General features: G+C 39.3%; 1 protein-coding gene across 6 annotated transcripts in view; it reads left to right on the forward strand.

Moving 5' to 3' along the window:
- DNM3 (dynamin 3) overlaps nucleotides 1-22,136 on the forward strand; it is a 572,648-nt gene that overhangs the window by 181,592 nt on the left and 368,920 nt on the right. For all 6 annotated transcript variants that reach the window (XM_030935982.1, XM_030935983.1, XM_030935986.1 and 3 more), the window contains 5 exons: nucleotides 9,718-9,816; nucleotides 10,421-10,581; nucleotides 14,194-14,336; nucleotides 18,886-19,021; nucleotides 21,288-21,355. In XM_030935982.1, the coding sequence (XP_030791842.1) occupies nucleotides 9,718-9,816; nucleotides 10,421-10,581; nucleotides 14,194-14,336; nucleotides 18,886-19,021; nucleotides 21,288-21,355 (607 nt within the window). The remainder of the gene's footprint in view (nucleotides 1-9,717; nucleotides 9,817-10,420; nucleotides 10,582-14,193; nucleotides 14,337-18,885; nucleotides 19,022-21,287; nucleotides 21,356-22,136) is intronic.

The raw sequence follows: 22,136 nt of genomic DNA on the forward strand, positions 1-22,136 counted from the left end.
TTTTGATAGTTACTACCATATTTTTATGTAATCTGTTCATATTACTGTTTTTGATTTTTCTTAGTTTTAGATACTCTCTTTTGATTTCTCACTGTAGAGAAGGAGGATTTAGCTGTCTTACATCCTTCTCCTATACTTATGTGCACTCACACACTTACATATGCACTTATCCTCCTACATTCTACTAAAAGAATCATATTTTGCTAAATACATTTTTATAATCCTGAAAATGTTATTCATAGCCGAGCTATGTGGTAAATTTTGATTATTGTTTCTTCCATGATATTGTCTTTTTTGAGGTTGATAATTATCTCTCTTTGGTTTGTTTGCATAGTTTTCTGCACATCTATCACTAACATATTCCCAATCTCTCCTGCAGAAGTCTCAGTCTCTCAGGAATCAGACTCTAATGTTTAAAACCTTAGAAACATTCAGGATTAGGTACTTTTATGTTTATTTTCTTGGTGGGGGAAGAAATCTCTTCAGGACTCTCTGTTCTCTCATTCCAATGGATATCAATTACTCTCTTGGTCTCATACTGGGATCTATACCATCGTGAAAACTTCCTTCTTTTCTTGGTTGTATACCTGCTTCCCGGATCTCATGTCTTCCTCTTTATTAGTTTGCTCCCTTGTTTTGTAGAACACATTCTTTAACAACGTTCTTAAAAAGGTGAAAGAGAGGTAAAATATTTTGAGATTTGCAAGTCTGGAAATATCTTTTCCTACCGTCACATTTATAGATAATGTAGAATTCTAGGTTAGAAATGATTTTTCTCTCAGAATTTCAAAAACATTGCTCTATTGTTTTTTAGTTTCCAGTTTGCTGCTGGGAAGACTGATGCTGTAGTGATTCCCAATACTTTCTTTGTGTCTTTTCTTTCTTTAAGTTCTCTGGGAACTTTTTAGTATCTTTTATCAGCTCCCAGTGTTTTGAAATCTTTTACTGATATGCCATTTTGTGTGTATATGCATGTGTGCGTGTGCTCATTTTCTGTTAGGTACTTGTTGAGTTTGTTCAATTCATAAATTCCTTATACTTATAGGTCATTTTCTTGGATAGGATCTCCCCAACCACAAACTGTTTCTGTTTGATTTTCTCTCTTTGGAATGCCAGTTATTCAAGTATTGAATCTTCTGTACCATTTCTCTAGTTTTAAAAATGTGGTGGGTTTTTCTTTTCCTATTGTTTACTTATTTTTTTTTTCTTTTGTTTTCTGGAACAGTTCCTTAAGTTTTTCTTCCATTTTACTAACATTTTAATTTCTGCTCTCCTATTTTCAGTTATTGAGATTTTTTTTTGCCTGATGTTTCTGTTTATGGCCTTCTAATTTTGTTCCATGAATGCAATACGTTCTCCTTTCTCTCAGACTATTAGTAAAAATGATCAAGTTGTATTCTGTATTTTGCATTATCTTTTTTTCCTTCAGGTTTCATGTTACAATGTTTATTTGTTTTGGTCTCTGAGAATCTTTTTGGTCTTTCTTTCTTTCTTTCTTTCTTTCTTTCTTTCTTTCTTTCTTTCTTTCTTTCTTTCTTTCTTTCTTTCTTTCTTAATTTTCACAAAACTTTTTATTGTGACCAACAGTAAACTTTCAAAAAAGTAATAATATCCATTGACTCAATATCCTTCAGAGAATGGAAACAATGCAAAAAAACTGTTAATTTTATAAGAATAGGTAAAGTTTGGTATCCATATCTGACAATGCCATTATAAGAAGGGAAATTTACAGACCATGATCATTTTGGAACTAAATTTATATATCCTATTCAAAAATCCAGCTATATTTTATAAGGAGGTTATATCATGACCAAATTTGGTTTATACAATTAATTCAGTATATACTAGTTCCTGAATAAAGAGTAATAATAGTCTTGGGCTGGCAAGCCAAATAGGAACAGCTCTGGTGTGCAGCTGCCAGTAAGATCCATGCAGAAGGCAGGTGAGTTCTGTAATCCAACTGAGGTACCCAGCTCATCTTATTGGGACTGGTTAGATAGTGGGTGCAGCCCATGTAGGGCAAGCCAAAGCAGGATGGGATGTTACCTCACCTGGGAGGTGTGTGGGGTTGGGAAACTGTCTCCCCTAGTGAAGGGAAGCTGAGAGGGACTGTGCCTAGAGGAATGGTGAATTCCAACCCAGATACTATGCTTTTCCCATGGTCTTCACAACCCACAGGCAAGAGATTCCCTCGGGTGCCTACGCCACCAGGGCCCGGGGTTTCAAGTACAAAACTGGGTGGCTGTTTGGGCAGACACTGAGCTAGCTGCAGCAGTTTTTTTTTTTTTTTTTTTTTTGTCATACCCCAGTGGTACCTGGGACTGGCTAGACAGAACCATTCACTCCCCTGGAAAGGGGGCTGAAGCCAGGGAGCCAAGTGGTCTAGCTCAGCGGATCCCACACCCACAGAGCTCAGCAAGCTAAGATCCACTAGCTTGAAATTCTCACTGCCAGCACAACAGTCTGAAATTGACTTGGGTTGCTTGAACTTGGTTTGGGGAGGGGCATCTGCCATTACTGAGGCTGGAGTAGGTGGTTTTCCCCTCACAGTGTAAACAAAGCCACTGGGAAGTTCGAACTGAGTGGAGCCCACTGCAGCTCAGCAAAGCCATTGCAGCCAGATTGCCTCTTTAAATTCCTCCTCTCTGGGCAGGGCATCTCTGAAAGAAAGGCAGCAGTCCCATATAGATAAAACTCCTGTCTTCTTAGGACAGAGCACCTGGGGGAAAGGGTGGCTGTGGGCACAGCTTCAGCAGACTTAAACGTTCCTGTCTGCCAGGTCTGAAGAGAGCAACGGATCTCTCAGAACAGCATTTGAGCTCTGCTAAGGGACAGAATGTCTCCTTAAGTGGGTCCCTGACCTGCGTACCTCCTGACTGGGAAACACCTCCCAGCAGGGGTTGACAGACACCCCATACAGGAGAGCTCCGGCTGACATTTAGCAGGTGCCCCTCTGGGACGAAACTTCCAGAGGAAGGAATAGACAGCAATCTTTGCTGTTCTGCAGCCTCCGCTGATGATACCCGGGCAAACAGGATCTGAAGTGGACCTCCAGCAAACTCCAGCAGACCTGCAGCAGAGGGGCCTGTTAGAAGGAAAACTAACAAACAGAAAAGAAAAGCATCAACATCAACAAAAAGGACGCCTACACAGAAACCCCATCCGAAGATCACCAACCTCAAAGACCAAAGGTAGATAAATCCATGAAGATGAGGGAAAAACAGCACAACAAGGCTGAAAATTCCAAAAACCGGAATGCCTCTTCTCCAAAGGATCACAACTCCTCACCAGCAAGGGAACAAAACTGGATGGAGATTGAGTTTGGCAAATTGACAGAAACAGGCTTCACAAGTTCATACAGACTCCTCTGAGCTAAAGGAGGATGTTCTAACCCAATGCAAGGAAGCTAAGAACCTTGAAAAAAAGTTAGAGGAATTGCTAACTAGAATAACCACTTTAGAGGAGAACACAAATGACCTGATGGAGCTGAAAAACACAGCATGAGAACTTCGTGAAGCATACACAAGTATCAGTAGCCAAATCAATCAAGCGGAAGAAAGGATATCAGAGATTGAAGATCACCTTAATGAAATAAAGCATGAAGACAAGATTAGAGGAAAAAGTATGAAAAGGAATGAACAAAGCCTCCAAGAAATATGGGACTATGTGGAAACACCAAACCTGCATGTGATTGGTGTACCTGAAAGTGATAGGGAGAATGGAACCAAGTTGAAAAACACTTTTCAGGATATTATCCAGGAGAACTTCCCCAACCTAGCAAGACAGGGCAACAGTCAAATTCAGGAAATACAGAAAACACCACAAAGATACTCCTTGAGAAGAGCAACCCCAAGACACATAATCATCAGATTCACCAAAGTTGAAATGAAAGAAAAAATGTTAAGGGCAGCCTGAGGGAAAGGTTGGGTTACATACAAAAGGAAGCCCATCAGACTAACAGCAGATCTCTCTGTAGAAACCCTATAAGCCAGAAGAGAGTGGAGGCCAATATTCAACATTCTTTTTTTTTGAGATAGATTCTCACTTTGTTACTCAGGCTGGAATGCAGTGGCGCAATCTCAGCTCACTGCAAGCTCCGCCTCCCGGGTTCACTCCATTCTACTGCTTCACCCTCCTGTATAGCTGGGACTACAGGAACCTGCCACCATGCCTGGCTAATTTTTTGTATTTTTAGTAGAGACAGGGTTTCACCGTGTTAGCCAGGATGGTCTCAATCTCCTATCCTCGTGATCCACCCATCTCAGCCTCCCAAAGTGCTGGAATTACAGGCGTGATCAACATTCTTAAAGAAAAGAATTTTCAACTCAGAAATTCATATCCAGCCAAACTAAGCTTCATAAGTGAAGGAGAAATAAAATCCTTTACAGACAAGCAAATGCTGAGAGATTTTGTCACCACCAGGACTGTGTTACAAGAGCTTCTGAAGTGAGCACTAAACGTGGAAAGGAACAACTGATTCCAGCCACTGCAAAAACATACTGAATTGTAAAGACCATTGACACTACGAAGAAAGTGCATCAAATAAGAGGCAAAATAGCCAACTGGCATTGTAATGACAGGATCAAATTCACACATAACAATATTAACATTAAATGTAAAAGGGCTCAATCACCCAATTAAAAAACACACACTGGGGTGGGCACAGTAGCTCACACCTGTAATCCCAGCACTTTAGGATGCCAAGATGGGTGGTTCATGAGGTCAGGAGTTCAAGACCAGCCTGGACAAGATGCTGAAACCCCGTCTCTAGTAAAAAATACAAAAATTAGCCTGGCGTGGTGGCATGTGCATGTAGTCCCAGCTACTCGGGAGGCTGAGGCAGGAGAATCACTGGAACCCGGGAGGCAGAGGTGGCAGTGAGCTGAGATTGTGCCACTGCACTCCAGCCTGGGTGACACAGCAAGACTCTGTCTCAAGAAAGCAGACACACACACACACACACACACACACACACACACACACACACACAGGCAAATTGGATAAAGAGTCAAGACCCATTGGTGTGCTGTATTCAGGAGACCCATAGCACATGCAAAGACACACATAGACTCAAAATAAAGGGATGGAAGAATATTTATCAAGCAAATGGAAAGCAAAAAAAAAAGCAGGGGTTGCAATCCTAGTATCTGATTAAACAGACTTTAAACCAACAAAGATCAAAAAAGACAAAGAAGGGCATTACATAATGGTAAATGGATCAATGCAACAAGAAAAGCTAACTATCTGAAATATATATGCACCCAATACAGGAGCACCCAGATTCATAAAGCAAGTTCTTAGAGGCCTACAAAGAGACTTGGACTTCCACATAATAATAGTGGGAGACTTTAACACCATACTGTCAATATTAGACAGGTCAACGAGACAGGAAATTAATGAGGATATTCAGGACTTGAACTCAGCTCTGGACCAGAAGGACCTACTAGACATCTACAGAACTCTTCACCCCAAATCAACAGAATATACATTTTTCTCAGCACCACATCATACTTATTCCAAAATTGACCATATTATTGGAAGTAAAACACTCCTCAGCAAATGCAAAAGAATGGAAATCACAACTAACAGTCTCTCTGACCACAGTGCAATCAAATTAGAACTCAGGATTAAGTAAGTCACTGAAAACTGCACAACTTTGTGAAAACTGAACAACCTGGTCATGAATGACTACTGGGTAAATAACAAAATTAAGGCAGAAATAAATAAGTTTTTTGAAACCAATGAGAATAAAGACACAATGTACTAGAATCTCTGGGAGACAGCTAAAGCAGTGTTTATAGAGGAATTTATAGTACTAAATGCTTACAGGAGAAAGCAGGAAAGATCTAAAATCAACACCCTAACATCATGATTAAAATAACTAGAGAAGCAAGAGCAAACATATTCAAAAGCTAGCAGAAGAGAAGAAATAACTAGAACTGAAGGAGACAGAGACACGAGAAGCCCTTCAAAAAATCAATGAATTCAGGAGCTGGTTTTTTGAAAAGATTAACAAAATAGACCACTAGCCAGATTAATAAAGAATAAAAGAGAGAAGAATCAAATAAACACAATAAAAAATGATAAAGGAGATATCACCACTGATCCTACAGAAATACAAACTACCATCAGAGAATACTATAAACACCTCTAAGCAAATAAACTAGGAAATCTAGAAATAATGGATAAATTACTAGACACATACACCCTCCCAAAACTAAACGAGGAAGAAGTCAAATCCCTGAATAGACCAATAACAAGTCTGAAATTGAGGCAGTAATTAATAGCCTACCAACCAAAAAAAGCCCGGGACCAGATAGATTCACAGACAAATTCTACCAGAGGTACAAAGAGGAGGTGGTAGCATTCCTTCTGAAACTATTCCAAACAATAAAAAAAGAGGGACTCCTCCCTAACTCATTTTATGAGGCACCATCATCCTGATACCAAAACCTAGTGGAGACACAATAAAAAATGAAAATCTCGGGCCAATATCCCTGATGAACATTGATGCAAAAATCTTCAGTAAAATACTGGCATACCGAAACTAAAAAAAGCTTATCCACCATGATCAAGTCAACTTCATCCCTGGGATGCAAGGCTGGCTCAACATACACAAATCAATAAATGTAATCCATCACATAAACAGAACCAACAACAAAAATCACATGATTATCTCAATAGATGCAGAAAGGCCTTCAATAAAATTCAACATCCCTTCATGCTAAAAACTCTCAATAAATGAGGTATTGATGGAATGTATCTCAAAATAATAAGAGCTATTTATGACAAACCCACAGCCAATATCATACTGAATGGGCAAAAGTTGGTAGCATTCCCTTTGAAAACTGGCACAAGACCAGGATGCCCTCTCTCACCACTCCTATTCAACATAGGAAGTTCTGGCCAGGGCAATCAGGCAAGAGAAAGAAATAAAGCGTATTTAAATAGGAAGAGGGGAAGTTAAATTATCCCTGTTTGCAGATGACATGATTGTATACTTAGAAAACCCCATCATCTCAGCCTGAAATCTCCTTAAGCTGATAAGCAACTTCAGCAAAGTCTCTGGATACAAAATCAATGTGCAAAAATCACAAGTATTCCTATACACCAATAAGAGACAAACAGCCAAATTATGCATGAACTCCCATTTGCAATTGCTACAAAGAGAATAAAATACCTAGGAATACAACTTACAAGGGATGTGGGGGACCTCTTCAAGGAGAACTACAAACCACTGCTCAACGAAATAAAAGAGGACGTAAACAAATGGAAAAACATTCCACGCTCATGGTTAGGAAGAATCAATATCATGAAAATGGCCATAGTTTCCAAAGTAATTTATAGATTCAATGCTATCTCTATCAAGCTGCCACTGACTTTCTTCACAGAATTAGAAAAATCTACTTTAAATTTCATATGGAACCAAAAAAGAGCCCGCATTGCAAAGACAATCCTAAGCAAAAAGAACAAAGCTGGAGGCATGATGCTACCTGACTTCAAATTATACTACAAGGCTGCAGTAAGCAAAACAGCATGGTACTGGTACCAAAACAGATATATAGACCAATGGAAAAGAACAGAGGCCTCAGAAATAATGCCCCACATCTACAACCATCTGATCTTTGACAAACCTGACAAAAACAAGCAAGGGGGAAAGGATTTCCTATTTAACAAGTATTGTTGGGAAAACTGGCTAGCCATATGCAGAAAACTGAAACTGGACCCCTTCCTTACACCTTATACAAAAATTAACCCAAGATGGATTAAAGACTTGACTGTAAGACCCAAAACCATAAAAACCCTAGAAGAAAACCTAGGCAATACTATTCAGGACATAGGCATGGGCAAAGACTTCATGACTAAAACACCAAAAGCAATGGCAACAAAAGCCAAAACTAACAAATGGGATCTAATGAAAGATCTTCTGCACAGCAAAAGAAACTATAATCAAAGTGAACAGGCAACCTACAGAATGGGAGAAAATGTTTGCAATCTACCCATCTGACAAAAGGCTAATATCCAGAATCTACAAGGAATGTAAACAAATTTACAAGAGATGGGTGAAGGTTATGAACAGACTCTTCTCAAATGAAGACATTTATGCAGCCAACAAACATATGAAGAAAAGCTCATCATCACTGGTCATTAGAGAAATGCAAATTAAAACCACAGTGAGATACCATCTCATGCCTGTTAGAATGGCGACCATTAAAGAGTTAGGAAACAACAGATGCTGGAGAGGATGTGGAGAAATAGGAATGCTTTTACACTGTTGGTGGGAGTGTAAATTAGTTCAACCATTGTGGAAGACAGTGTGGCAATCCCTTAAGGATCTAGAACCAGAAATACCATTTGACCCAGAAATCCTATTACTGGGTATATACCCAAAGAAATATAAATTATTCTACTATAAAGACACATGCATACATATGTTTATTGATTCACTATTTACAGTAGCAAAGACTTGGAGCCAGCCCAAATGGACAGCAATGATAGACTGCTAAAGAAAATGTGGTACATATATACCATGGAGTACTATGTAGCCATAAAAAGGAATGAGTTCGTGTCCTTTGCAGGGACATGAATGAAGCTGGAAGCCATCATCCTCAGCAAACTAACACAGGAACAGAAAACCAAACACCACATGTTCTCACTCATAAGTGGGAGTTGAACGAGAACACATGGACACAGGGAGGGGAACAACACACACTGGGGCCAGTCAGGAGGTTGGGGGTGAGAGGAGGGAGAACATTAGGACAAATAGCTAATGCATGCGGGGCTTAAACCCTAAATGACAGGTTGATAGGTGCAGCAAACCACCATGGCACTCGTATACCTATATAACACATTCTGCACTTGTATCCTGGAACTTAAAGTAAAATAAAACAAAAAGCAATATAAATTACTAGGCAAATACCATCCATTTCATCTAATGAAGAAAGCAAATGACAAATATCATGTATCTGATGTGCTACTCAAAATGTCTAGATTCTTACATTATTTATTACTGAAAGAAACCTTGGAGATCATGGTTTCTAACTATTTATTTGACAGATGAGGAAAACTGAGACCTGTGGCATTTTGGTGACATGCCTTGAGACTAGAATCCAAGCCTTGTAATTCCTAGTACAGTCTTCTTTCCATTAAATCGTATTTCCTTTTCTAAGGCATGATGAATGCTGTGTGGCTTACGAGTTTATTTTTGGTGATGACACTATACCTGCTTTTCTTCCTTTACTTTTTTTTTACCTCAGTGACTAGAACTGGATCAATAGTAGTCCTTGGTTTATGACACACTCTCATAATTGGTCCATGCATAACCTATTTATTTGTTTATTTGCTTTTAATAATGTAATACATAAAACTTCAAACATTCATATTTGGTGGAGAACATGGGAAGAAATGAAAATGTATAATTTCCATATATGCATGGTACAAAAATAAACTCATATATTTGGAAATTATTTAGTGCTACAGCTATTTGTTTTTCCCCCTTGAGTTGAAGGTTATCTTCTGGATGGGTGGTTGGCAACTCTCCTCTTCATCACATTGAAATCACCAAACTCAAGTAGCACTTAGAAAACAAAGTAAGACAGAAGGAAATGGGAAAAGGACCAGGAAAATGTGCTTTACATTTAGCGTTGCGACATATATGTCTTTAAAATTTGTTAGTCTTCTGCAAATTGTGTAATGTTGGGTTTGTTTATGATGCAGGTCTGAGAACCATTGGAGTTATCACCAAACTGGACCTTATGGATGAAGGAACAGATGCCAGGGATGTTCTAGAGAACAAACTGTTGCCTCTTCGCAGGGGTAATGTACTGTGGTCTATACAATACTTTTTGTTTGTTTGTTTATTTGTTTTTGGTTATATGGAAGAGAAATGATTGGGAAGCCACTAGGAGTTTTGGTTTTAATGCCTTCTCAGTTGTAAGGAATGGATTTATCATTAGTTATACTTTTTATGGAATGGCTGTACGTTCCTGAATGATATATTAGAAAATAATCCAAAGGGAGAACTATTCCTTAAAATAACAGGAATAAGAAAACAGGAAAAGGAAGGAGTTTGAAGCGAGGTTATAAATATTCATCATAGACTGCATAAACTTATACTATTGTAAGACTGATATTTACTTGCCTGCTATATGACAAAACTGCGAAGATACACACTCTCTTAAAATGCACACAGTTTAAGGGTGAGAGATATTATTGTATTGATGCTAAAAAATTATTGTGAGCTCAATCAGTAGCCTGTGTTCAATACTGATGTTTCCCATTGAGTTTTATAAAGGGACTCAGTCTTCACACCTAAAACTAGTTTTGCTTTTCTTAGTCTGCCTATGTGAGAGCCTTGAAATCTCCCTGGAATAAGCCACAAAAAGTGTCCCCAACTCCACAGATTTGTGTTTTGTTTCAGGTTACGTGGGGGTGGTAAACAGAAGCCAGAAGGACATAGATGGGAAGAAGGACATAAAGGCAGCCATGTTGGCAGAGAGGAAGTTTTTCCTTTCCCACCCGGCTTACAGACATATCGCTGACCGAATGGGAACCCCACACCTGCAGAAGGTCCTTAATCAGGTAAAAATGTTCTTTCAAGCAACAAGAACAGTTATGAAATATGTACGTGGATGCTGGAATTTGTGTTTATTATTTTTAAGTTTATTTTTTTCCAAAACAAGACATACAGCTTCAATGATAGGGATTTTAAAAATGGGTATTAGTACCTCGGATTCACACTATTACCATTCTCAGTGAATAGAACTCATCTTCCTGTTATTGAAAGAAGAGTTCTCAAAGCAGAAACACATACCTATTTAGGAACAGTGAACAGGGATATACATTTTAGCGTATATTCATTTGTAATATGTAGTTACCGTGAGAAGTTAAATTTTTATAACTTTGAAAAGTTGATCTCTTGGGATCTGTTTTTGAAGCACCAGTCTGTAATGGCTAGGTTACACTTTCTGTTAAATTTTTTTTATGACTTTGTTTAGAGTTGATTTGTTTCTTAATTTAAAATCTTTAGAATCACAAATCCTCGTTTAATAATCATTGATTTCCACTCATCTAAGATGCTTTTCCAGATAACCCCTTTTCCCACAATAATTTAGAATTGGGCCTTCTGCCTACCCCGCTCCATGCACTATGCGCAAACTTCTTCCATAAATCCTCAATGCTCTTACTTGGTTACAGATATTCCTACCCCTATTGGAGTTAAGTGTTATGCCAAGCATCATTGTCATTGAATGCAGGGACCCCTCCCTGAGTTTTGATTATATTGACTTCATGTGACTAGTAGCCTTTCTCACAAATATTCTTATAAGTTATGCTTTAACTGTTACGTACAAACTTAATCAGGCAATCAATCAATCAATCAATCAAATCAAGTAGATTTCTGATTCTTAGCTCCTAGAATGTATCAATAGCTTTCATAATATGTGACATTATACCTGAACAATTTAGGCAAAACAACTGAGAAGAAATTTTAGAAAATAAAAAATTGTGTTATAATTCCATTTTAAGAGGTTTCAACACAGACTATTGTAAAGTTTATACTTTTTAATTAAAGATAAATATTTGGACACTGGGAAACATCACTATGATTGTATCATTTAAAAATATGAATATATTTTAGAGAAGGAGCATTGTTATGCAAGAATCCTAACACTCTACCAATATATTTTGCACTGTCAAAACTCTCTTTACAATACTGCTTTCGCAGCTGTATTGGCCTACAAAAAACACAAACTGAGAAAATCTTAGAAGAAAATCACTAATATGATTAGAAAGATAAAGCTGGAAATGAGATAGGTTTTGAATACTGGAAAAACAGAAGGAGGTGGTTGACTATTAGATTATTACAAGTGACGCCCAAGTTATGACACAATTGGATTCTTGTTGCCTAAAAATTGAATGATTTTTTTTTTTTTTTTCTGAAGATGTCTCCTTTCCTGGATAATCACTCTTTCTTTATTGCTTCAAGAATATTTATACTATGTTTGAAACTAAGATAATTCTATGGCTATGTATGTGTACCAGTACTTCTGATCCTGTAGGATAATTCATATGGAAAATACTGTAAAATGACATGACATTTTTGAAAAATTGAATGAAATTTTCATTGTAGAGGGAAGGCAGAGAAAGAGGTAGTGAGTTGTATGAGATGATATTGGAGATGTAGGCAGTGGCTGAATCCTGTAATGTTTCTAGACCATTTTGAGGATTTTGGCTCTTACCTGACACCAATAAGGAGTCATTTAAGGGTCCTGAGTAGAGGAGTAACAAGATCAGATCCGTGGGTGAAAAAAGAATATGGTATTGAAGACAGGAAGACCAAGAGTAGACCAGTTAGGAGTAAAAGAGAAATTATGGGAATTTGGTTGTGGTAAGGGCCAGTGGAGATGAAAAGAAGGGGCAGGTTTGAGAAATGTTCAGGAAAATTGAGGACTAGGTGGTAGATTAGAGCTGTTGGGTGTTGGGAGAGGTGGAGTCAAGGTTACGTCCCAGGTTTCCAGGCTCTTATGAAGTCACCAAGATGGGGAACCCTGAAGGGAAGATCAAATACTTGATTTTGGACATGTTGAGCTTGAGATGTCATTGACACATCCAAGAAGAGAAGTCAAGCAGGTGGTCAAATATGCATGCCACAGCAAAGATAAATCTTGTTTGGAGACAACATCTTACAGCTATAGGTATTTGGATGTTTATTGAAGCCATGGATGGAATGAGATTCCCTGAAGAGAGAACAGAGAGTAAACAAAAAAGAGGCCTCAGACCCAGATTTGAGGAATTTCAATAATTAGTGTTCTGGCAAAGAGGGTGAATTGTCCAAGGAAATAGAGAAGATACACCGAGAATGGATAGCAGAAAAATTAGAGAAGCTGGAGTCATGGAAGCCAGGGGAAGAAGTGTTTTAGAAAGCCACAGTATTGCTTTGCTCTGGAGATGTCTGAGAAGCAAAAGGTGGAAATCAGGTGTTTTTATTATTTACCAGTTCACATGGCAATCAGTTGGTTGCTGGTTTCTTGTGGTTGCTGTTTCTGTTAGATTTGGGTCCTTGTCTCTCGTGACGTTGTTATCGGGAATGCTGTCCTCTCAGCTCTTTTTTTGCCTGCTTCATAGTTAGAACAGCAGTGCATGCCAGGGTGCTAACATAACAATTTATTACTGTGAGCAAGGGGGTAATACAGTTATAAACTATTGACAAATAACTCTAGATTTATTTAATAAATATATTCAAGTGACCTCAGATAAACATAAAGATGACTGAAAATAGTTTCTTCAGTCAATCTGGGTGTATTAATTCTCCCTAATTTTAATATTTTTTCTTTTTTCTGCATTTCTAGGAAGTTTATATTCTTTTTATTGATTTCAAGTTCATCACTTAGGCAGTTCAAGAAGGTTATCTGTTTTTTCTTTTGAATAAGACTTTCTTCAACTGCATTGTAATAGAAAGGCCGTAAGACCTAAACAATCTGGGTTTTTATCTCACCTTTGATTCTTAATTAATCATGCACTCTTAGGCTCTTGGAGAAGTTTTCATTGTACTGAGCTTGAGGTGCCTGCTGATCTCAGTGGAAATATCAAGTAGATGGTTATGTCGAGCCTTCAATAGCAGAGAGAGCTTTCCCTTACTCAGTCATGGAGTTGCACTGGGACCTAGAGGTGGAAGTACGAGTAAGTTGCTGCCTCAGCTGAAGAATGTGGAGAAAGTTAACAGCTGGCAGGTGCCTCTGGCACCTTGGCTACTGAGCTCCACCTGTGTGGTAAACCACTTAGTCCTGAGAACACCAGGCAGCACCTGTGACTCCTAGCGTCCTTCATTTCTATCACATTCTAACTTAAGGTTCCTTTGTACAAGGTAGGAGATCTGATAAATCAATCCATGCTAACTAAGGTGTTACTGGGCAGTCTCATTAGTAACATTAGCTGCATTTTAACAGGGTCTTCCCAGATTTAAAGAGATAGCTCAAGTGAGTGACTCTAAATGAAGGAATTTTGAGCATCTCTGAAGGGCAGTGGAGGGGGGAGTTGGTGTTTCTTCTCCCTATCTACATAATAGTCAATCTCAAATGTAGACATAATGTTTGCAATTTTGAATGATTATAAAAACAATGGAGGCTAAGTTAGTCTTTAATCTGTGTATATGATTCAATCTTCAATCTGTGTGTATGATTTTGTTTTGTTTAGCAACTTACCAACCACATTCGGGATACCCTACCAAACTTCAGGAACAAACTACAGGGACAGTTGCTCTCCATAGAACATGAAGTAGAAGCCTACAAAAATTTCAAACCAGAAGATCCAACCAGGAAGACCAAAGCATTGCTGCAGTAGGTCACCTTTCCCTTCCTTGGCACAGCATTTTAAACTAATTTCTTTAGTTTTCTTTTGCCTTAGTCTATTTGTCATGTTGTTTCTTAGGCATAACAGAGGCAGCAAGTAAACTATCTGAGACTATCTATATGATATACAAGAACTCTTGAATTTTTATGCTTTGTTGAACACGAATTATTGGTATTATTCTGTTATTATCAACTTACCAATTGAGCATCGCTATGCCCATTTACATTGTGTTTTTAAAACTGGATTAAGTGAGTAAATCTATTAGGGATGACCCAGCAGGAATTTTTGTCCCTTGTCTTAGAAGTGGGTAAATACAGATGAAAATATCATATTTTCAGCTGTTTCTATGGATGTCAATTGTACTTATTATCCTTTATTCCAATTATTTCATGTAACTTATTTGTGTGCATTTTTCAGTGGAATGAGAACCAAGGATTTAATTAAAAAGTGCTAACAATAAGGCTCTAGTTTTTTTTTTTTTTCCTTTTACATAATGATTTTAATGTAGCCCTTTGAAAATGCAAATGTGAAACTGCCAAGCATCTTTTCACCCCTTCATGATCTTCCCATCTTATCTTTGGGTTACTAGAGTTATTCCTGTGGTGTCTTGGAGTAGGATAGCAGAGAATTGTTAGAGAATTCCTAGCTCTTTATATCTTACACTGTCTTCTCTCCCTTGACTCCTTCTGGTGCCATCAGTTCCTTTATCCTGTGCTGCCAATTGTGTCAAGTCCCTCTCAATGGGAAGGCTCCCCTGCCCAGCACACACTGCAGGATACCTGAGGTCTACCTCCGAAGATGATGTTTGGTACCTCTTATGGCGCCTTTTCTCTCCTGCAGCCTGACAATCAAAACATCCTTCAATTGGCATTTAAAGCTCACACTATTATTTCTTTCTTTGTGAGGAGATTCCCAAATCTTTAATATTTAAATATTTAAATATTTAACTCAATATAAAAACTCAAATATTTAAATACAATATTAATTGCTTCATCCTCTATTTCCTCATCAAAAATATTATACAAAGGAAAGAGGTGTTTTTTTTTTTTTCAGATATAACTCTTTCCTAATTTATTCTTTCTTTTCATTCTTGGGTTTGGTTGAGCTCTTGTAAAAACTCTTCAAGTTACAGAGAAAGCTATTTCTGTTTAGGCCCTAGGTCATTATCTTAATATCCAGCTAAAACTATTCTGCTTGCAAATACTGGGTCTTGCCTCTGTGACTTTATTGGACTCAGATTACAGAACTTTTCACAGCTAGATTCTTGACTTGCAGAGGCCTGATTCAGCTACTTCTTTATGGTCCTATTCTTTCTGACCTATTTCTTTTCTCTCTTCTATCATTTCCTCCTGCCTTACTTTCTCTATTCTTCCTCCTTCCTCTAATCTCTTCATGCACTCAGTGTTTGGTTCTGTGAATTGAACGATAAATAAGATTCTTGCCCTCAAGAAGTCCCAGTAGAGTAGGGAAAAACGGACATAAAAATTAACACAGTTTAACACAATTGTGTTAAAGCTAATAAATACTATGTTTCTGTAAGTGTAAAATATTAAGGGAGCCCAGATGAGGAGGCAGTTACATGTGAGGAAGGATGTGAATTTGCAGAGAAAACAGGTCGTGAGGTAGGAGAGTCATGTGGAAGGAGCAGGGCAAGAGAATTGTGAGAACTTTGGTGACATTTGTTCTAGGATTAGTAAATGGATCAGGTAGCTGAGGTATAGGGTTTAGGGGAAGGAGCAGCTAGAGGTACACTTTCTGAAAAATGTTTCATGTTTCAATATGTATGTCATACCTCTCCAGGTGTTTTTAAAAAATAAAATTTGCATATACATGAACATAACTAAATCCAATTATAGTCTAGCTTCTTTGGCCTAAATAATTTGTAGTTACTTTTCATTCACCTATGATTTTGATGGAAGAGAATAAAAAGATACAAGTTTTAGATAGTTTGAATTTTTTTCCTTTTAGATTTTGAATTTGAAAGTAGTTCCAGTATGTTTAAATTGGAGTTTTAAACCTGGTAATCACAAATGAACATAGTTGTTTTTTTCTTTCTCTTCCCTCCTTCCCTTCCTTCCTTCCTTCCTTCCTTCCTTCCTTCCTTCCTTTCTTTCTCTTTCTTTTTTTCCCTCCCTCCCTCCCTCCCTCCCTCCCTCCCTCCCTCCCTTCCTTCCTTCCTTCCTTCCTTCCTTCCTTCCTTCCTTCCTTCCTTCCTTCCTTCCTTCCTTCTTTCCTTCCCTTCCCTTCCCTTCCTTCCTTCCTTTCTTTCTCTTTCTTTCTTCTCTTCTTCTTCTTGTTCTTCTTGTTCTTCCTCTTCCTCCTCCTCTTCTTCTTCTTCCTCTTCCACTTCTTCCTCTTCTTCTCCTTCTCCTCCTTCTTCTCCTCCTCCTCCTTCTCCTCCTCCTCCTCCTTCTCCTCCTCCTCCTTCTTCACCCCCTCCTCCTTCTCCTCCTCCTCCTTCTTCTCCTCCTCCTTCTTCTCCTCCTCCTCCTCCTCCTTCTTCTTCTTCTCCTCCTCCTTCTCCTTCTCCTTCTCCTTCTTCTCCTTCTCATCCTTCTCCTTCTCCTCCTTCTCCTCCTCCTTCTCCTCCTCCTCCTCCTCCTCCTTCTCCTTCTCCTTCTTCTCCTTCTCATCCTTCTCCTTCTCCTCCTTCTCCTCCTCCTTCTCCTCCTCCTCCTCCTTCTCCTTCTCCTCCTCCTCCTCCTTCTCTTTCTTCTTTCTTCTTCTTTCTTCTTCACAGCCAGTGTAAGGTAATTCATTCTTTCATGGAAAAAATATTTATTAAATCTCCCAATTATGTTGAGCAGGAAAAGGTAAAGAAAACACGTGGTCCTTGCCCTTAGGAGAGTGACTAATAGACGTAGCAATGTAAATGTACTGTGCCAAGTGCTCTGCAGGAAATACGCTGAAGATGCAGAGGAGGGGCAATGAGGAGTGGTGCTGGATAGTCATGGATCATGAAAAGTTTCTGGGAAGAACCAATGCTTGATCTGGGTCTTAAAGAACATGTAAAAATTAGTCAGGCAAAGCAGCAAGGGACAGAGAGAATGGTGTTCTGAGCAGAAAGAAAAACAAGTGTAAAAGCACAGGGGCATGGTGCATTTGGGGAACTGCAATGACTTCCTTATGGTTGGCTGGAAGGTGAGTGGGATGAGTGGTAAGAGATGGGGCTGAAGAGGCAGCCAAGGCCAGACCATGAAATTCTGGGAGATGGGCTAAAGAGTTTTGATTGTATTATCAAATTGTGGGGATCCATTGAAAAACAAGGCTAGAGCTAGTTGTAGAGGAGTCACAAATATGTGTTATTCTGATAGGGTGAGGTCTGATCTGGACAAAGATAAACCCAAAAGCAGGATGATCATCTAGAGGAGCCTTCAGTGATGCCGGGAGGTGTTGCTGAGAGCTGAACCAAGGCAGTATCAGCAGGTTGAGGAGGAAAAGCTTAAGCAGCTGAACTGTAACGGAGGAGAAATGACCTACAACTGTTGGCTCCCTGAAACTGTTGGGTGAGGGAAAGGGAGGTATGCTGGATGCCCCATCTTCCCTGCCTGGGGTGGGTGGTGTCATCCACCATGAGGGGAGATTTGGGAATACAGGAGGATCAGCAGGTTTGGGAGTGAAAGACATTAAGAGGTTGTTTGTGTTGAGTTCAAGGCAGCTAAGAGGAAATAAACATCCAGTACAGTTGAGCATATGGGCCACTGTCTTCTGAGAGTTATGGGCTAAAGCGGAAGATGTGGAGAAACTATTTCTCAATAACCCTTGAAGCTATGGCAACCTTGAGATCACCTAGGGATGAGTGTGAGGAGAGACAGGCTGTGCCGTTGGGGGAGTGAGAGAGCTGGAGCATTTGGGACACTAGGTGGCTGTGATGTCATGGGAGTCCAGGTCCATTTGACTATTCTACATAAGGTTTAATTGATTAACTCTCTATTTCAAGTATTCTTTTTTTTTTTTTTTTTTTTTTTTTGAGACAGAGTCTTGCTCTGTCACCCGGGCTGGAGTGCAGTGGCGCCATCTCGGCTCACTGCAAGCTCCACCTCCCGGGTTCCCGCCGTTCTCCTGCCTCAGCCTCCCGAGTAGCTGGGACTACCTGCACCACGTCCGGCTAATGTTTTGTATTTTCAGTAGAGACCGGCTTTCACTGTGTTAGCCTGGTTTGTCTCGAACTCCTGACCTCAGGTGATCCACCTGCCTCGGTCTCCCAAAGTGCTGGGATTATAGGCATGAGCCACTGCACCCGGCCCCATCAAGTATTCTTTAAATACCATTTTATGACTGCAATCAAGTGAACAGAATGCATTGAAAGACAAATATATTTAAATATTTATTCTAATTAAATGTCTAAAATCTTAATGATGTGTATTTCATATAATCACACTGTGAGTGCTACATAGAGTGCAGTGTTAACTCTGCCAGTAGGTGCCACTAAGAGTACCTGGAAAACGATTCTAAGGAATAATCATAGGAAAAGAAAAAGAAGAGTGCAAAGGCTTGTAACTTTGACTTGAATCTATTTCTCTTTAACAATTGCAGGATGGTTCAGCAATTTGCTGTGGACTTTGAGAAGAGAATTGAAGGGTCAGGGGATCAAGTAGATACCCTGGAACTCTCAGGTGGTGCTAAAATCAATCGTATTTTTCATGAACGCTTTCCTTTTGAGATAGTAAAGGTTTGTGTCAAACATTATTTTTTCCCTTAGTTTCACTTCACTTCCGTATTCTGTTTTATACAACTTGATAAAATATTGTGTGAGTGGTATAGAACTAACATAGTTCTTTGAACAAAACCTCCATATTCAGGTAATGAAATTCAGGAGAAACATGTGTTCTTACTGATGATTCTGATTTTATGTAATGAGTTTTAGCTACATTTCAAACACAAATACTAATTGAGTTTCCTATGATGTTTGTTGTCTAATTAATTTAAAAATATTTCTTAAGCATATACTATGCACCAAATTTCTAGATGCCAGTGATTAAGACAGGGAAGGCCCTTGCTTGTCTAGTGGGGAAAGAGAAAATTAACAAACAGACAAAATAAGAAAGTTGCGAATGTTTTTATGTAACATGATATAAGAGAAAGGGGCTGGATGAGCCACTTTTAATGAAATAATCAGGCAAGTTCTGTCTGAGCAGGGGACATTTAAACTGTGCCCAGAATGGCATGCAGAGGTCAGCTGGGTAAAGATCTGGGGGAAAGGGGTTATTCAAGGCAGAAGTAGCAACCTCGGATAAGGCACTAAAGTATGACAGGTGAAGAAGAGATGTGGCTGATGAAGGAGAGGGGTGTGAAATGAATTCAGAGAGGGAGGAAGTGTCCAGTTCACACAAGGCTTTCTAGGTTGAGGTAAAGTCTTTATGCTGAACAATGAGAAGTTACAGGAGGGTTTTAAGCAGTAATGTGACTTGATTTGTTGATGATTTTAGAAGAATAGTATACCTGCTGGATTGTAAAGAGCCAAGAGACGTGAGGAGTACAGTGGGTCAGACAAGGGGTGGATTCGTTTTCTGTGGGGTCTGAAGCTTCTACAATTTTGCAGGTCCCCTTGAAGAAGAATACAAAATTGTAAACACACAGTCAGGCACAGGGTCTTGGAAGAGGCTGGTGCAAGGGAGAAATGCTGAGAATTAAATTTCTTTAGCTTTCCAGTAAAAGTGCTCCAGCAAGAAAGGATAGAGACAGATGGGTGGCTTTGGGGTTTTGGAGATAAAGTTGCTAGGGCTTCGATTGAAATGGGGGAATGGAAGAAAGATAAGTTTTTAGATGACTTCCAAGGTTTTGGCTTTCACAGCTGAGTGAGTGGTGGTGCCCATCAGATGAAGGAAATGAAGGAAAAGCTCTGTTTGTATGGAGAAGTGAATTAGGAGTTCTGCTTTGGACGTGCAAAGTGTAAAATGCCCAATAGGCAGTTGAGTGGTTTTAGGGACCATGCTACTTGTCTCAAACAGAGAGGCGAGTGCTTATGTCTTCATGTGGGAGGCAAATGGGTAAATAGATAGTTTCATTCAAATGTGCTAAGTAAAGTGATAAACTTCAGCACAAAGTGCTATGGAAACACAGCCCACAGACATGAATCCCAGCTCAACTGTGTGAGGGAGCCAGGCTTCTGAGCTGAGTTTGGAAGGATGAGCAGCTAGTTAAGCAGGAAGAGGTAGGTTACAGGAGGGGGTGATCCAGACAGGAGAGGAATGATAAAGGCCCTGAACTATGAAGCCATTGGTTGTGTGTAGAGACCTAGAGCAATTCGTCATTCTAGGACATAAAGTATGAGGGAGAAGTAGACAGACAGTGAAGCTGGAGATGCCAAATCTCAGAAGTCAGGGCTGAACTCAGTGTTCTCTGGCCACCCCTTCGAGGTCTAAGCTCTGTGACACTTTGATCCTACTTCCAAGTAGATTTATGGTACCTTGGGCTTCTGAGAAATATTTGTACAGTAATCTATCCTGTGTTGTCTTTTTAAAATAGCACTAATTTTCTTTTACAAAGAGGTCTTTAACTCAAATGGTTTAAGTGGCCAGGGAGAAAAGACAGCCAGTGTTAATTTCAGGACATCTGTACTGCTACTGCATATCAGGTGATACCCTCATTTATGCATTCTCCTGTGCCTTCAAATTTACCATATTTAGCAAAAGAATGAAGAATTATACATTTCAAATGAATGGCTAGATTTATGTCCAGAAGGCATCCTTATGCATAGCACTCCATATCTATAATAGAGTTAAAATCCACTGCTCCTAAACTCCCCAAAATCCCTAGTGTTCTGTGTTGCCTTGAACTTTATATAAACAGATGTTTTGGCCATCTGGGTTTAGGTTAGGAAAGACATGAGTATCCACTTATTAATAACGAAGTCAGGTTATTCTCATTCTGTAATGTTCAACAATATTATTCAAAGGAATTAAGTGTCATAACCATGGCTCATTTTGCATCTGCAGATGGAGTTCAATGAGAAAGAACTGCGAAGAGAAATAAGCTATGCAATCAAAAACATACATGGTATCAGGCAAGTGATTCACATTTTTCTGGTCATCTGTTCAAGGTACCAAAAGAAAATTAATGTTTATAAATAGCTAGGAAACTTGTCTTTTCATCATTGAACAGGGTAGAATACAGAGGTGGGAGTCAGAAACAGGAAATCCTGCTTTAGGGTTTAATGGTAACTTCCTGTATTGCTGTAGTCAGTTTTTTCCAAGTGAAAAAGCAAAAACATCTTCTGCACTTCCAGCCTGTACTCTGCACAATAGGGGATTCGCAGATTAGCAAGACCCCGTTCTCCAGAGCCTTCGTTTTTCATGAAGGAGGCCAGACATGCTCATAATTAATCATTGCTTACACCGGAGAAGGGACAGATTAATTCTGATTAATGTTGTGGAGCAAGATTGGGAAAGATGAATGGAGGTAGTTACTTTCAAGTCTATCCTGGCATGTGGAGAGAATGATTTCAACAGGCCAGGAGGTGTTGTGTGTGCATGTGTGCTTGCACGTGTGGGGGCATGTATATGAAGTAGGTGGCAGTGTGATGAGACAGGAGAGGATGGAAGGATGGAATGGAGGTTGTTGAGGCTGGAGGATAAAGGGCTTTCTAGTGGAAGGGGTGGGATGACCAAAGGTACAGAGGTGAGAGGGCACAACATGTACCCATGGAGCCAGGAATCATGCATATGCATTGGGACTGTCTTGAGGAATGTGGTCAGGAGAGCAGAGGGACCTGAGCTGGGTGGAGTTGGGGGTGGGGTGGAACTTGTGTCTGAATTTCCGCTTGTTTAAAGTGAGTTTATTCTAAA

Source organism: Rhinopithecus roxellana, chromosome 8 (assembly GCF_007565055.1).
Source record: "Rhinopithecus roxellana isolate Shanxi Qingling chromosome 8, ASM756505v1, whole genome shotgun sequence".
NCBI lineage: Eukaryota > Metazoa > Chordata > Mammalia > Primates > Cercopithecidae > Rhinopithecus > Rhinopithecus roxellana.